The 13639-nt window shown below is 61.0% G+C and overlaps 1 protein-coding gene across 2 annotated transcripts in view; it reads right to left on the bottom strand.

Moving 5' to 3' along the window:
- SDK1 (sidekick cell adhesion molecule 1) overlaps positions 1-13639 on the bottom strand; it is a 518297-nt gene that overhangs the window by 58779 nt on the left and 445879 nt on the right. For both annotated transcript variants that reach the window (XM_047779450.1, XM_047779449.1), the window contains exons 30-31: positions 9291-9394; positions 6758-6828 (exon numbers count right to left, since the gene is read on the bottom strand). In XM_047779450.1, coding sequence (XP_047635406.1) covers positions 6758-6828; positions 9291-9394 — 175 coding nt within the window. The remainder of the gene's footprint in view (positions 1-6757; positions 6829-9290; positions 9395-13639) is intronic.

Here is a 13639-nt window from a genome sequence, read left to right as displayed (position 1 = left end):
GACACTGGCCACCTGCCCCTTTGACTCTAGTCCTGGCTTTCCTGTTGGCTACAGTTGAGACAAATTAAAGTCCTTATTCTGCAGGGCTTCCTTCTTCTTGTTCTTGAATTCGGTTCTTAAAATGTTATTGAAATGTAGCTGATTTACAATGTTCCTTTCTGCTGTACAACAAAGTGATTCAGTTACATACAGACACATGTCCCCTCTCTTTCAGATTCTCTTCCCACGCAGGTGATCACGGGATACTGGATAGAGTTCCTTGTGCCACACAGCAGGTCCCCGTTGGCCAATCGTTCCATAGACCTCAGTGTCATGTGCCAGTCCCAACCCCCAGATCTTCCCTCCCGCCCCCCCCCGTCCCCTTTGGCGACCCTAAGTTTGTTTTTAAAGTCTGTGAGTCTGTTTGTGTCTTGTAAACGAGTTCATTTGGAACTCTTTTTTAGATTCCACATGTAAGTGCTATCACACGACATTTATTTTTCTCTTACTTCACTTCGCATGGTAGTGCTCAGGTCCACCCATGTCGCTGCACATGGCGTTGTTTCACTCTTTCTGTGGCTCAGTAATATTCCACTGTATACAATGTATCCCAGCTTCTTCATCCATTCCTCTGTTGATGACAATTGCGGTTGTTTCCACGTCTTGGCTGTTGTGACTATTGCTGCTACAAACACTGGGGTGCATGTGTTGTTTCAAATTTTGGTTTTCTCCAGATAGATGCCCAGGAGTGGGACTGCTGGATCCTCTGGTAGTTCTATTTTTAGGGTTTTGGAGGACCTGCCATACTGCTTCCTGCAGTGGCTGTGCCAATTTACATTCCCACCAACAGGGTAGGAGGGGTCCCTTTTCTCCACACCCTCTCCAGCACTTACCCACTGCTGACTTTTTGCGGATGGCCACTCTGACGGGCGTGAGGTGGTACCTCATTGCAGTTTTGACTTGCATTTCTCTAATGATTAGCGATGCCGAGCATCTTTTCACGGGCCTTTTGTGCATCTGCGTGTCTTCGCTGGAGGAACGTCTATTTAGATCTTCTGCCCGTCTTTTGACGGGGTTATTTGGTTTTTTGATCTTGAGCTGCATGAAGTAGGGCTTCCGCCAAACCCAGCTATTACCACATATAATAGGGTTTCCTTTACCCGTCTCGTAGGGAACACAATGGTTGGAAGAGCTAGAGGAGTCCAAGTGTAAGAAGAAGACGAAAGACGTTTCTCCACCCTGGCATCTGAGCTGCGCTGCAGGTGCTCACAGATGCAGCCCCTGGAGGGCAGGGAGCCCCCCAGCCCCCCGAGTCCCTGGGTACAGGTGGCAGGGTGGAGGCCCGCCAGGAGGTCAGAAGAGCTCCTCCATTGCAGGGGGGGAGGAGAGAGGAGGCCTGCCTGCACCCCATCCCGGGAGCTCAGTGCTGGTCTGCAGTGTGAAACAAGAGGATGCTGAGCCCTGCCTGGGGTCGGGGGTGGGGTGGGGTGGGGATGCGAGTACAGCTTTAGTCCCAGCCTTGCCTTCTAGCACTTACCACTCACCAGCTTCACCAGCTCCCCTGAGTTATGATACAGGACGTGGCAGAAAGGGAGTGCTGGCTGCAGACCAGAGCACCAGAGAGAGTAGTAGGGGATGGGTTCCGGAGCTGCCCCTCGAAGGGGGAGAGGCTCTAGGGGGAGGAGAGGCTGGTGGCAGAGGCCGTGGCTGTATGGGAGTGGACCTGGGTGAGCGGGCACAGGGATGGGAGGGGCCGAGGCAGCAGGGGGCGGGAGTCACCCAGGGTGGGCACCAGGACTGAGTGGGGATGGGTGGGTCCTTGCCGTTGTCCACAAGGGCAGCCCCCCAGGATGGGCTGGACCCGAACTGCAGGGGGAGGGGCTGAACCCGCTGTCAAGTCCGCAGGAGCCTGTTCACCAGCAGTTATGAACCCGCCCGGGTTTGAAGACAAGCCGCGGGGGCTTCTGCTCCTCTCTTGTGACACTGTGCCCTGCATCCAGGCTCGGATGAAGCCAGCGTGCGGCCAGCGAGGCCCCGGGCCCTGTCTGTGTGGAGGGGGCGGTGGGGGGGTCGTCTTGATGATGAGGGCTCCCTCTCTGGGGTCCGAGCGGAAGAAGGCCAGCAGCCAGAGCAAACCACTGTCTCGAGGGCCCAGCCCTACAACCTCACTGGGTCCCCTTCCATCCCCCGCCAGGCGCTCCGACCTGGGCCGGAAGCCTGCAAAGGCCCAGGCCTGACCTGCAGACACACAGGTAGAGGTGAGGCTGCAGGGCGTTTACCTTCAGGGAGGGGGGCTGGGGCGGGAAGGACGCATCCAAAACTATCCAATAGGCAGGACGTGGGGGCTTTGGGAAAACAACCGTGTCCTCGCGGGGGGCCAAATGTGGCTCTGGACCCCGCAAACAACTGGTCCCCAGCCTGTGTCCACACAGCCGGCAGCTGGGGTGTGGAGGGAAGTGCTGGAGGCCAGGGATGCTGCGCAAACACATCCCGCCGAGGCAGAGAGGCTGCTGCGGGGTCGAGGAGGAGGCCGAGCCCCCAGCCCACCGCACACCTGCTGCCGGCCAAGGGCAGGTCCACATGAGGCCACAGGGCCTACCAGAGCCCCCACAGGAGCCGTCCCAGCCCGGGGGAGGGGGCTGGTGGCCTGCCACAGCCCAGGCGGTGGCCTCACGGGGCGCGCCCTCATGATCCGCGGTGGCGCCCGGCCGGGGCGGCCTGCAGGGATTCTGGGTGGGGCTTCACCACACTTCCTACACCTGAGCCTGGAAGAAACCTGTCCCTAGCGAGAGGCCTCTACGACTCTGGACGTCCTAGGAGGTACCAGCAGGGCAGCGCCACGTGACACGCAGAGTTCCAGAAGCAAGGGGCCCGTTTAGGCCCTGGCTCCGCAACCGCTATGCGGGGTGGGCTCAGGCTGGCTGCCCAGTGCCTGGGCTCAAGCCCGTATCCAGTGCAGGCGGGGCACCCAGATGGTCTCGAGAGGATTTCCAGACCGGGAACAGCGGCTCCCTTCTCGAAGCCCTTGGCCCTGATGACGCTGATCCTAGATTGTGACACGTGCGTGCCCCCGGGGGCCAGACCTCGGCTGCGTCTTGGTGCCCTCTACCTCCCCAGGGCACCTCGGACAGGCCTGGGACAGCAGGCGTTCCAGCGGGCTGGCGGGAGAGAGCCGGTAGGTGGAGGTGCCACCGCCTCCGGGTGAGTTCACCTGATCAGCCACCTGTCTGCGCAGATGCCTGAAGGAAGTGGGGGCCCCTCCAGAAATGCCTTCGGTCTGCCTTCTGTGCAAGAGAAATTCTACCAGCAGGCTCTTTGGGGGGCCGGAGTGTTTTCCCAGTGTTCGAAGCCCCTGTTAAAATGCAGGTGGCCTGGTCAGGATGCACCTGGCCCTGACCAGGAAGGGGACCAGGAGCTGGGATGGCGGGAGGGCGAGGGCGGCAGGCTCTGGAGGTGGCAGGGTTCAGGAGGGAGGGACCCAGGGCTGGGAGGGGGCAGCACTCCCACCACGAGCCTCACTCCTGGAGAGCCCTTGGGGACAGGCTGTGCTGGGTGCCGCGGGCTTCCCCAGACAGGACACGTGGAAGGGGGGAGTTGGGCGGCTCCACTTGGCTCCTGAGGTGGCGCGGAGAGTAGAGCAGAGCTGGGTCCCAACTGCTATCGTCCTGAGGTCTGAGCCTGAGACTTCCCAAGACGTCTGCTTCCCGGAGGGCAGAACACAGATCCCCTCCGATGCCCGTGGCATCAAGTCCAGATGTGTCAGGAGGACCCAGGGAACCTGGCTCCATCGCACCTGCCTCTGCAACTCGGCAGCCGATCCCAGGGGCTGTCACGCCCTGAAGCCTTTGCTCCGGCTGCCATGATGCCTGGGTCCTGGTCCCCCTGCTGCTTACTGGGGGAGGACCGTCCATCCTGTGACCTCCCATGCCCTCTGGACAGAGTCGGCAGTTTCCTAATGCACACAGCACCCAACACCTTGATTGGAAGTTTCTCAAGCCCTGGAATCTGTCCCGTTGGCATCTGGGTGCTCAGCACCCAGGCTGGAGCTGGTCCTCTGTGGATGGACAACGGTGCAGGTGGGGAGGAAAGGAATGAAGGCCAGGACGTGTCCCAAAGAGGCCCCTCTGCCTCGTCCACTCTGCCCAGGTGGCCACGACGCTCCTCGTAGGAGAGCAGCCCTCACGGCACCGAGCCTCCCTGGCCGGCGTCTGCAACCTGTCCCTGGGACGTTTCCCTGGCTAGCAAACGGCCGCAAATCCCCTCACAGAACATCCACTGCAGCCACACAAAGGGAAAGGCACTGGAGTGACAGACTGTGTGACCCACTGGAGGTTTCCGAACAGCCAGCTGAACGGGTGTGATCAATTCAGAAACGTGGACGCCCGTCGTGAGCGGCCCTCAGTGCAAACACAGAGCCGCCGCTGCCTAGAACAGACTCGTAAATCCTTAGATTTCAAACAGCAGGGGAATGAAAGGCACAGATCGATTATCCTCCTAGGAAGAATCAGATCTGACAGAAGGCCATGGGGGGGCCCGTTCACATAGGTCAGTGGCCTTGAAAGGACAGGCGGTGTTTGCATTTTTAAACAAATTAACTAAAAAAAAAAAAAAGGCTTACAGGTGAAACAGTCCATATGGGATGCAAATCTATAGTTAAACGTAGTCTCTTTGTTCTGTTGGCTCTGATTTAGCAAATGACTCATAATTTTAATTTTACTTCAATTGCCAGGCAGTTGACAGCCATTTATTTCCACATTGCATCATTCTGGCCATCTCCTGCTCGGGGTTCTTGCAATTAGTTCATCTTCCTGGGCTCAGAAGGGGGACAGCTGATGGACACACACGCCAAAACCCCTTTGGTGCAGCTCTCGCCGCCTCAGTGTTCCAACCGCAACCCAGGGCTTGGAGCCCGGTGGCTGGAGGCAGGAGAGCCAGGCTGGCAGCCAGCCTTCGTCCACAGCCACTGTTTGGTGGTGAGGAGATGCCACAGCCCTGCGCATGGCCTCTACAGAACAGGTGCTCACCTAGGCACCGGGCAGTCAGCCCCACGGCTGCAAATAAAGCAGGAACCTGGCAGAATTCAGCACGGGCCCAAGGACACCCCCTGCTTTTGACTGACCACGGCAGTGGAAGGTGGGAAGCAGAGGTGCCTGGGACCTTCGATTTCCATGCTGAGTGTTTCCAGCTCCCACCAGAGGGCCTGATGGAAGTCAGGAGTGTGGAGGCCGAAGGGGCCTTGCATCTGAGACCTCGCAGTGACCTCAGGGGGCCTCTGACCTCCTGTTTTGACAGTGGAGGAACCTGGGGCCGGGGAGGCCGGTGGGGGGCAGAGACGTGCACAGGAGGCTGGGCCCATCCTGTCCCAGGCCCGTCCTGTCCGGGGCTCCTCGCCCCGTCGGCGGCTTCCCCATGTGGGGCCTGGCTGATGCTTCCTGGGTCCCCACGCTGTGCCCAGGCTCCAGTGAGGCTGGAAACGGCAGAGCCGCCCAGCGCTGAGTTGGCGGCTCCCCAGGAGGACACCTGGAAAGGCCTCTGATCACCTTTGACTTTCCCACCCCTGGGCGCTGTCACTTAGCCACAGAGAAGAGGCGACGTGGCCCAGGAGGACTCGGCCACCCCCTGAAGGAGCCTCTGCCCTCTGAACAGAAGCCCAGTCCGTCCAAACCCTGAGCTCCTCGGACAAGCGGCCATGTCCGGTCAGGCTGAACCCTATGAAACTGCCACTTCTGTCCTGCAGACCTGCTCCGAGGTCACACAATTCCACCTAGGACGTCCTCGTGAGGCGCAGCTGCAGCTCCAGCGGAGGAAGCAGGAATCTTCGCTGGTGTGGGGTCATCACCTTCGCAGTTTAGGGGACACGGTGGTTCTTCCAACACTCAACCCTGACCGTCTGGCCCCGAGGTCTCCCCAGCACCTCTGGCCCCGCTACCTTCAGGCTGACCCTTGGCCTCCGCCCACGGCGGCGGGGGGGTCGGGCGGGGGTCACACTCTGTTCCCCATGTGGCCAGGGCAGGACCCGTTCCCCAGGGCCCTGTGGAGGGTGCTAGGAGAAGTTCCCTGAGCGGCCACCCCAGGATGGTGGCCCCCCTTCTGGACGCAGGACCTGCCGCCGTTGGCCAGAAGCCGTGGCCACGCTGCCATCACTGAACCTTGGCCCAGCTCCGCCCTGCTCCTGCCCCAGCGCCCAGGCCCCGCTGGGCTCGCGCTCCCTGTGGGCCTGCCCCTTGGTGACTTCTGTCCTCAATACACCTCACTGTGGGCAAGAGTGACCCAGAGCGGGCAGTGAGGGGAGGACCGCGTGTTCTTTCAATGTCACCCAGGAGCACCGCTGACGGCCCACCGAGGTCGCGGCGCTATTGCGAAGGATGTGCCTCCATTTGACCAAAGACTAGGAATGAATGAAGATGCAGGATCCTGAGGCTGCCTCGTCCGGTTTCAAATAATCTCTGCTGAACGATAAGCCTTCAGGGCGGGAAGAAGTCTGGCCCTAGAAGCCCTGCTCTGCCTGCACCTTTCCCGAAGCCTGGAACATTCAGCCTGTCCGGGCCTGTCCTGCCTCCTGAAGCGCAGAGCTCCGGGCACGCTGCGTGTCGCCACAGCCCTGCTTCCCCGTCTGGGATGTCACGCTCACGGCCTCCCGCACGGGGCGCAAGGCCACCCGGGCTGCTGGGGTGTCCCCTCTCCCGCGCTCAACCCCGACACAGCCCGGCAGGTGCCAGCTGCCCGCGCTGCCGCAGGACCGGGCACCACACGACGCCCTGGGAGTCCCGGCCCTTACCTGCCATTGGACCAGAACAGACGACGTGGTGTGTGGCGTCACGGAGACGAAGCTTGGAGGCTCTCCCGGAACTGCAGTCCAAGGAAGGAGAAAGTGGGGGTGAGCGGGTTCTCCTGTGCTCGGCGGGCACTGGGCCAGCTCCCCAGTGTGGGGAGGAGGCAGGGCCAGCTCCCTGGAGCCTGGGAGGCCCAGGAGCCAGCATCGGGCCCCCGCATCCCAGGGATGCCCTTCCCCCACCTGCCAGCTGGCGTCCAGGAGAGAAGGTACCCAAGCCTATACAGGTGACCACAGACTGTGTCCCCTGACAGAGCCCCCCGCCGAGACACACAGGTGAGCCTGGATCACCACGGGGGTTGCTCACACCGGTTCCCAGGCCTCCTCGCCTCCGCCCCTCCCCGCCAACCCCTGGAGAAGGAGTGTCATTTTTTGAGGCATTCAGATCAGCATGACTTCTGAACAGGAAGGACCCGTGACCAGGCCAGGCCACAGTGCCCTTGGCTTGAAACACTGATGTCACTATCAGGACAGCTGGCTGACCTCCACTGGCTGGAGGCACATCTGCCCTGGTCTGGGTCTTGGGGCAGCTCTGCTTTGCTCTCTGGAGGAATGAGGTCAGTGTGCCCCCTGCCCAGAGCCATGCCCAGAGCCCGGGAGCAGCTGTCACATCCAGCGGCCCCTCCTGGACACCTGTTCCACACCCTGGCGCCCCCGGAGGCTGTGCCCCCCCCACCCCAGCAGACGCACTGACCTTCTCACGCTCCCTCCCCACTCTGAGGTCTGTGTTCAAAAGGGGTCTCGGAGCAGGAGACTCAGAACGGCTCCCACCCTGCCCCACGTGTGTGCCGGGCACCCCCACTCCACTCACCATCCCAGACTCAGCCCCCAGACCCCTGCTCTGTGAGCCTCCCCTGTACCGGGGCCAGGCCTCCTGGTCCTCCTGCTGGCGCACGTGGGAAAGGCCTCTATTGGCCATACCTCCAGGCCTCCCGTTCTGCCTCAGGGATGGCTCTGTGCCCTGTGCCCTCCTGCAGTGCTGCCTTAAGGGCTTCGGCCAGCGTGCTGATCACAAGTGACCTGATGACAGTCACAGGGCAGCCGCGGCATCCCAACCACCGTAACAAACAAACCATCCCCAGGCTCAGAAGACCCTTCCTCGACACAGGCCCCCACCCCTGGAGTCGGTCCCTGCCTGTCAGCCTCCGCTGGGGCTTGGACCTGGAGGCACCCAATGACAGCACCATGCACATCAACCGCAGAGACGGCAAATCTCAGAAACGGAGGACAGGACGACTCCACAGGCGCAGCAAAGGAGTGATCTGAACATCAGAGGGTGGAGCGGCCGCCTTCTGAGGGAGCCTGTGTGGGGTGGGCCTCCCGCTCCCCGCTCCCTGATGCTTCTCCGAGACTCGCCCACAAAACTGTGTGTTTTCTTTCTTCTAAAAGGGAGTGCTTAGCCGAGGGTTGTGTTAAGCAGAGGATTCAAGTGGGAGCCACAAGAGAGCCTGGCTCCTCCAGGGCCAGGTCCTGTCCTTCTCCCTGTGGGTCTGGCTGCGGCCTCCCGCCCGCACAGTGGGCACGTCCCGGTCGGGATCCCAGGGCCAGTCCCGGGAGGGAGGCTTCCGCTGTGCAGCAAACCAGCCCTGCACGTTGGTCAAGAGCCAGAAGGGTTCCCGGAACCCTCGGTCGGTCCTTCAGGTCACCTGGGGCCGCGTGCTGGAGCAGCCACCCTCCCAGGTTACAGAAAGAGCAGAGCTGAAGATGCGAGGTCCCGGGGCCAGGCCTCCGGAGAGGGGCTGGTTTGAAAACAGTTCCGCTGCTGCGTCACCGGAGAAGACAGCCCTGGGGGCAGGTCTGGGGCTTATCTTACAGCACAGCTGGGCGAGCGACGGGCTTGGGTGTGCCGTCCGGGAGCAGAGCCGCAGCCCTGCTACCCAGGAGCAAAGCTCTCCATCTCAGGCACCTGCCTGTCCACTGGGCGGGTTCGAGGGCATGGTCTCCCGGCTCCTGCCAGGGCCGCCCAGGTCATCACACAAACTCACAACAGCTCTTCAGCCCCAAGTCTTGCGAGCAGGACAGATGAGGTCAAAGGCCACCAGGAACTTTTAGGGGGGGTCTTACTTCTATCACTTAACTGTGTTTTTTTTTTTTTTTTTGCCAAAGGGCAAGACTGGGACGGCTCATGAATGAGAAAAATGGGGACAAGCTTTTAAAACCCAGCTACCCATGACACTTGTTGTCAATGACCCTATAAATGATTCCATTTCTGAGATGCTGATGGGTCACAAGGGTTTGGAAGCCAATCAGAGAGACTGCCTTCCATGTGGAAGCCTTCATTTATGGCTCGGGGCTGTACAGGGGTGCCCGAGCTTCTGGCACTAATGAATTCCACCGCCACTGTCCCCGCCCTTGGGTGACCCCTTCCTGGCTCAAGACAGTGGCAGGGTGGGGGCCTCTCTCCAGGGGCCACTGTTTCTGTACAAAGGCAGCAGCGGGACGTGGGGCACCCCTCTGCCGGCCGGGCCCCGTGGCTCACCGTCCTGCAGCGTGGTCACCGGCTCCGTCTCCATGCTGAAGTCGCTGTCCCCAATGTCGTTGGTGGCCTTCAGGCGCAGCTTGTAGGATGTGAAGGGCCTCAGCCTGAAACACGGAAGAGACCAGTGACCACGAAGACCAGTGACCAGCGACGACAGAGACCTTTCCTGCTCGTCCGGGAGCGTCTCCCTGCGCCCCAGCCCTGGCATCACGGAGCCGTGGGTGTTCTGGGCTTAGGTCAGTGGGACCTTAGCACCCTCTGGAGACCAGCCCTCTGACCGCAGCACTGTGGAGACAGGAGATGGGGGAGCAGACCTTCGGGGCGGGGTGGAGCTTTCAGGGGAGGGAGTCTTCCGCTGGGGGCTCCCGGCGGGGGAACCGCGCTCCTGTCACTAGAGATGCTCCGGGGCAGCAAGGCGCTGCTCTGCAGAGCTCGCGGGAGTCCTCCGGAGCAGCTACACACATCAGCCCTCGCGCTGGTCTGAGCTCCCGCCTCGCTCACCCTCGGGGGCGGGGGTCTGCGCTGGGGGGGCCTGGCCCCAAGGGCTGCCCAGGCCAGTGCAGGAGGGCCCACCGCCCCCTCCTCCCTCCCACTTACTGACCAGATGTGGGGCCCAGCGCTGGCCCCACCTGACCCCACGAAACCCAGGCGCCAGCTATGCGGAGTAGCGTCTCCTCATTCCCATTTCGTGGAGGAGGCAAGCAACCCTTGCCCTCTGCCAGGGCCCTGGGGCCTGGCTGGGGCACTGGGATAGGGGTCTCGTCTTCAAGCAACATTTACCTGCCCCTTTGCGGAAGACCAAGACGAGGTCGATTGTCCACGTGGAAAAAGGTCCCCCCTCAGCCCCTGGATGAGGTTCTAGGGACACTCATGGCTCCCTCCACCCTCGGACTTGGTGACAGCACTTCAGACCCCCTCCCTCGCCGCCCCTCCCCCTGCCTCCAGTCTGGATTTCCTGGGTCTCCCGTGCTCAGCCCAGTGGCACACCGACAGCTGAGACCTCGGAGACATGCTTCCCTGTGGACGATGCAGACCCCGTCCCTCGGCAGCGCGTCCCTTGCTCGCCCTGCTCAGGACCGGGCTGGCCGGCTGCTCCTGGCCGTCCTTCATGTTGAACTTGGACGTGAGCAGGGAAGGGAAGGGCACTCCCTCCTCCCTCGCGGGGCGAGGGCCCCGCCACCTCCCCATCACCCGCAGCAGGACCAGACTGACCCCGTGCCCCTCCCCTGTCCCCTGGGTCCAAACAGCCCCAGGTGTCCTCAGCCCCCCGGCTAAGCAAAGCCCACATCAGGTCGAACCAACCCTCTCTCGTCTCCCAGTCCAGCCTGCAGCCCAGTGGTTCTCAAATGGAGTACCATGGAACCCCTGGGCATCCCGGGGGTCCCCACTCCCCAGCCTCAACCAGCAGTGGCTCCCCTTCCAAGTGGCCTTTAACCGGCTCTGAGTCATACTTTGCTTAGAGACACGACTCTGCTTTTTTTTAAAAAAGAGTGACAACTGTTTTGGGAAAGCATGATCAGAAAACGTTCCCTGATCTGTTCTCATACGGCCACGCCCGCGTGACACTGACCACAGGGGTTCTCTCCCAGCAGACGCCTCAAGGGCCGCTCCGCCTCATAGCCTGCAGAGCGGCCTCACCCTGCAGGTGCCTAGTCCATTGGCAGGAGGGTCTCCGTGCCTCTGCGCCCTGACTCCATGGCTGGAAGAGCAGGGACCAGCCACCTTGCCTCGGTCCCGCTTGAATGGAGATGCTTCCGAGGCACCCCCCCCCCCAAGAACCGTCTCTGGTTTCTGGGAGATACCCCTTACTAAGTCAAAACACACGAATAACTTCCCCTCTGTCCCAGCTCCCCGGGTGACTCCTGACGTGGGTGGCAGCCACGTGCCCTCTCGCTCAGCCTCCAGTCCCGTCCCTGAGCCCGCACATCTGCACCTGCTCCACCTGCTCGCGTCCCATCAGAAGGCAGGACGGCGCAGCGGCTGGGAGCGTGGACTCCGCAACCAGAGCCCCTGCTTCTGACTCCTGGAGAGTCTGGGGCAGGTGCTCTGCCTGGTCCCCTCCCAGACAAGGCCGCCACTGTCCTCCACACCCCGAGCGTCTCCTCCGTCACAATGTGTAGTTGTTGGTTTGTTTCCTTTACAAGACTCGGGACTCCTTGGGGACAGAGCCCAAGTAGGAGCACGGTGGAACCCTGGGCGTCTCGGGCCCCCACTCCCCCCAGCATCACCCAAGAGCACCAAGGGCAGTGCCTGGCCCAGGAGGTGCTCGGGGGACATGGCTGAAAGGAGCAACGGCTGGGGGTGACATTATCTATCTCTAAAGTTTCCTGGGAGGGTGAATTAGAGGACACCTGAAAATCAGCCCAGGGCCTGGCACGTGGTAGGTGCCACAGCAGTGAGCGTTGTCTTTCTGTGTGGCACTTACATCTGTCTGGTGTATTCCTGTTGAGGACGGCAGCACACACGCCTTACTACACTACACTTGGTACTTCCTGGTTCTCCAGCGATTTCGGGATCTGAGGCCAGAGGTCATGCTCGTTGAAGGCCACCCTTCCTTTCCTGACTTTTGGGGTCCTGAAGACCAGGGAGGGGCACGGCAGGGAGCAGTGAAGGACGTCCCACTGCTGGCTGGAAGGGCCTGGGGCTGAGACGGGGCTGGGCAAGGAGGCAGGGGAGCAGAGCTCCAGGCACGGCCCTGCGGCCTGCTTGCGGTCACAGGAGTGACCGCTGCCCGGGGAGTCGCAGGGGACACAAAGGCATCTGAGTAGGATGCCCTGCCCTGAACACCGGGAACGAAGGACCCATGAAGGGGGCGGCCAGCTCATGGGCGAGGGCGATCGCGGTCACCGCGTCCATGCGGTGGGCTCCCGCCTCTGCAGCCTCCTCCTCTGTCTGCGGAGCTGCTCGCGGCCCGGGACTCCCTTCGACCCGAACACGCCTCATCTCGCCTGCATCCCGCCCCCTCGCTCCCGCCGGGCCCCGGGGCAGAACGGGGCCTCCGCGCCCACTTGATGAACGAACGAATAAGGAACAAACCCTCCAGGCCTCCTCACGCCTCCTCTCTGAGTCGGCCAAGCAGGAAATCAAGGTCCCGCCCCGCCGCGCCCAACCCCGCACGGTCACTTCACGCCGTGCTTCATCTACGAAAACGAAGCAAGGGAACGCGGCTGGCAGGGAACGTTATAAATCACACACCTGCCTCACGGAGTCTGGGGATGGGTCACATCGGAGGCGACAAATAAGTGCTCCCTTTCCTGTCTCCCCAAAGGCTGCTGGTCACGGTCCCCCAGGAGCCCCGCCCCCGTGGGCAGCATCTGTGGTCCTTTCCGCATCTGGGTGCCCTCGCCGGGCAACCTGCTGTCGTCCAAAGAGACCTTGGCGAATGTGGCGAAATTCCTGAGATGATGCCGTGACCGAAATCCTCACCACCCCCCCAACTCAGGAAGGAACAGACTGGGAAACACGGGACCCTCACTGTCCAAGCTGCTCTCCGAAATCAGGCGGAGGCAAAGTGCACCTAGAAAGCGGGTCTGCGCGTGCACCGCCTCGATGCGTGCGGCTTAGCAAGCCCACGCATTTCCGGTCCACGGCCAGAGGGAGCTTCGACGGGGGGGTGCGGGGTGCTGGGACGAGGCTTAGGGTTTTCTGTTGTAGACAGAAAGTGTTCCATATAGTCCTTTGTCCCTTGGTGATGATGATAAAAGATGAGTCTTGTACATTTCCCAAGTCACCCACTGCTGCCTTTACCTATTTATTTATTTATGGATCTTTAAGACACTGAAAGCATTTATTAAGGACTCATTATTGGAGGTCCGGTCTGGCCCAGCAGAAACCAATCTGACGAGGACGCAGGTTCGATCCCTGGCCTCGCTCCGTGGGTTAAGGATCCGGTGTCACTGTGAGCTGTGGTGTAGGTCGCAGAAGCGGCTCGGATCCCATGTTGCTGTGGCTGTGGTGCAGGCCGGTGGCTACAGCTCTGATTTGACCCCTAGCCTGGGAACCTCCATATGCCACGGGAGCAGCCCTCAAAAGACAAAAAAAAAAAAAAAGGACTCATTATCTGCATCACAAAGAACAAAGACTATGAAAGCCATGCTTCATATCTTTGGCCAAATTGATGTGATTTTTAGTATGGCTTTATTTATTTATTTTTTGGCTGTGCCCAAGGCACATGGAAGTTCCCAGGCCAGGGATGGAACTCGCGCCTCAGCAGGGATCCAAGACGCTGCAGGGACAACACTGGCTCCTTACCCGCTGCGCCACAGGAGAACTGCCATGTGGCTTTATTGTTGATGACTACACAAAGGAAAAAAAAAAAAAAAAAAGACGCCAACAGAGGGGAGGCCAGC

Source organism: Phacochoerus africanus, chromosome 5 (genome assembly GCF_016906955.1).
Source record: "Phacochoerus africanus isolate WHEZ1 chromosome 5, ROS_Pafr_v1, whole genome shotgun sequence".
NCBI lineage: Eukaryota > Metazoa > Chordata > Mammalia > Artiodactyla > Suidae > Phacochoerus > Phacochoerus africanus.
This window is presented reverse-complemented; position numbering and strand designations above follow the sequence as displayed.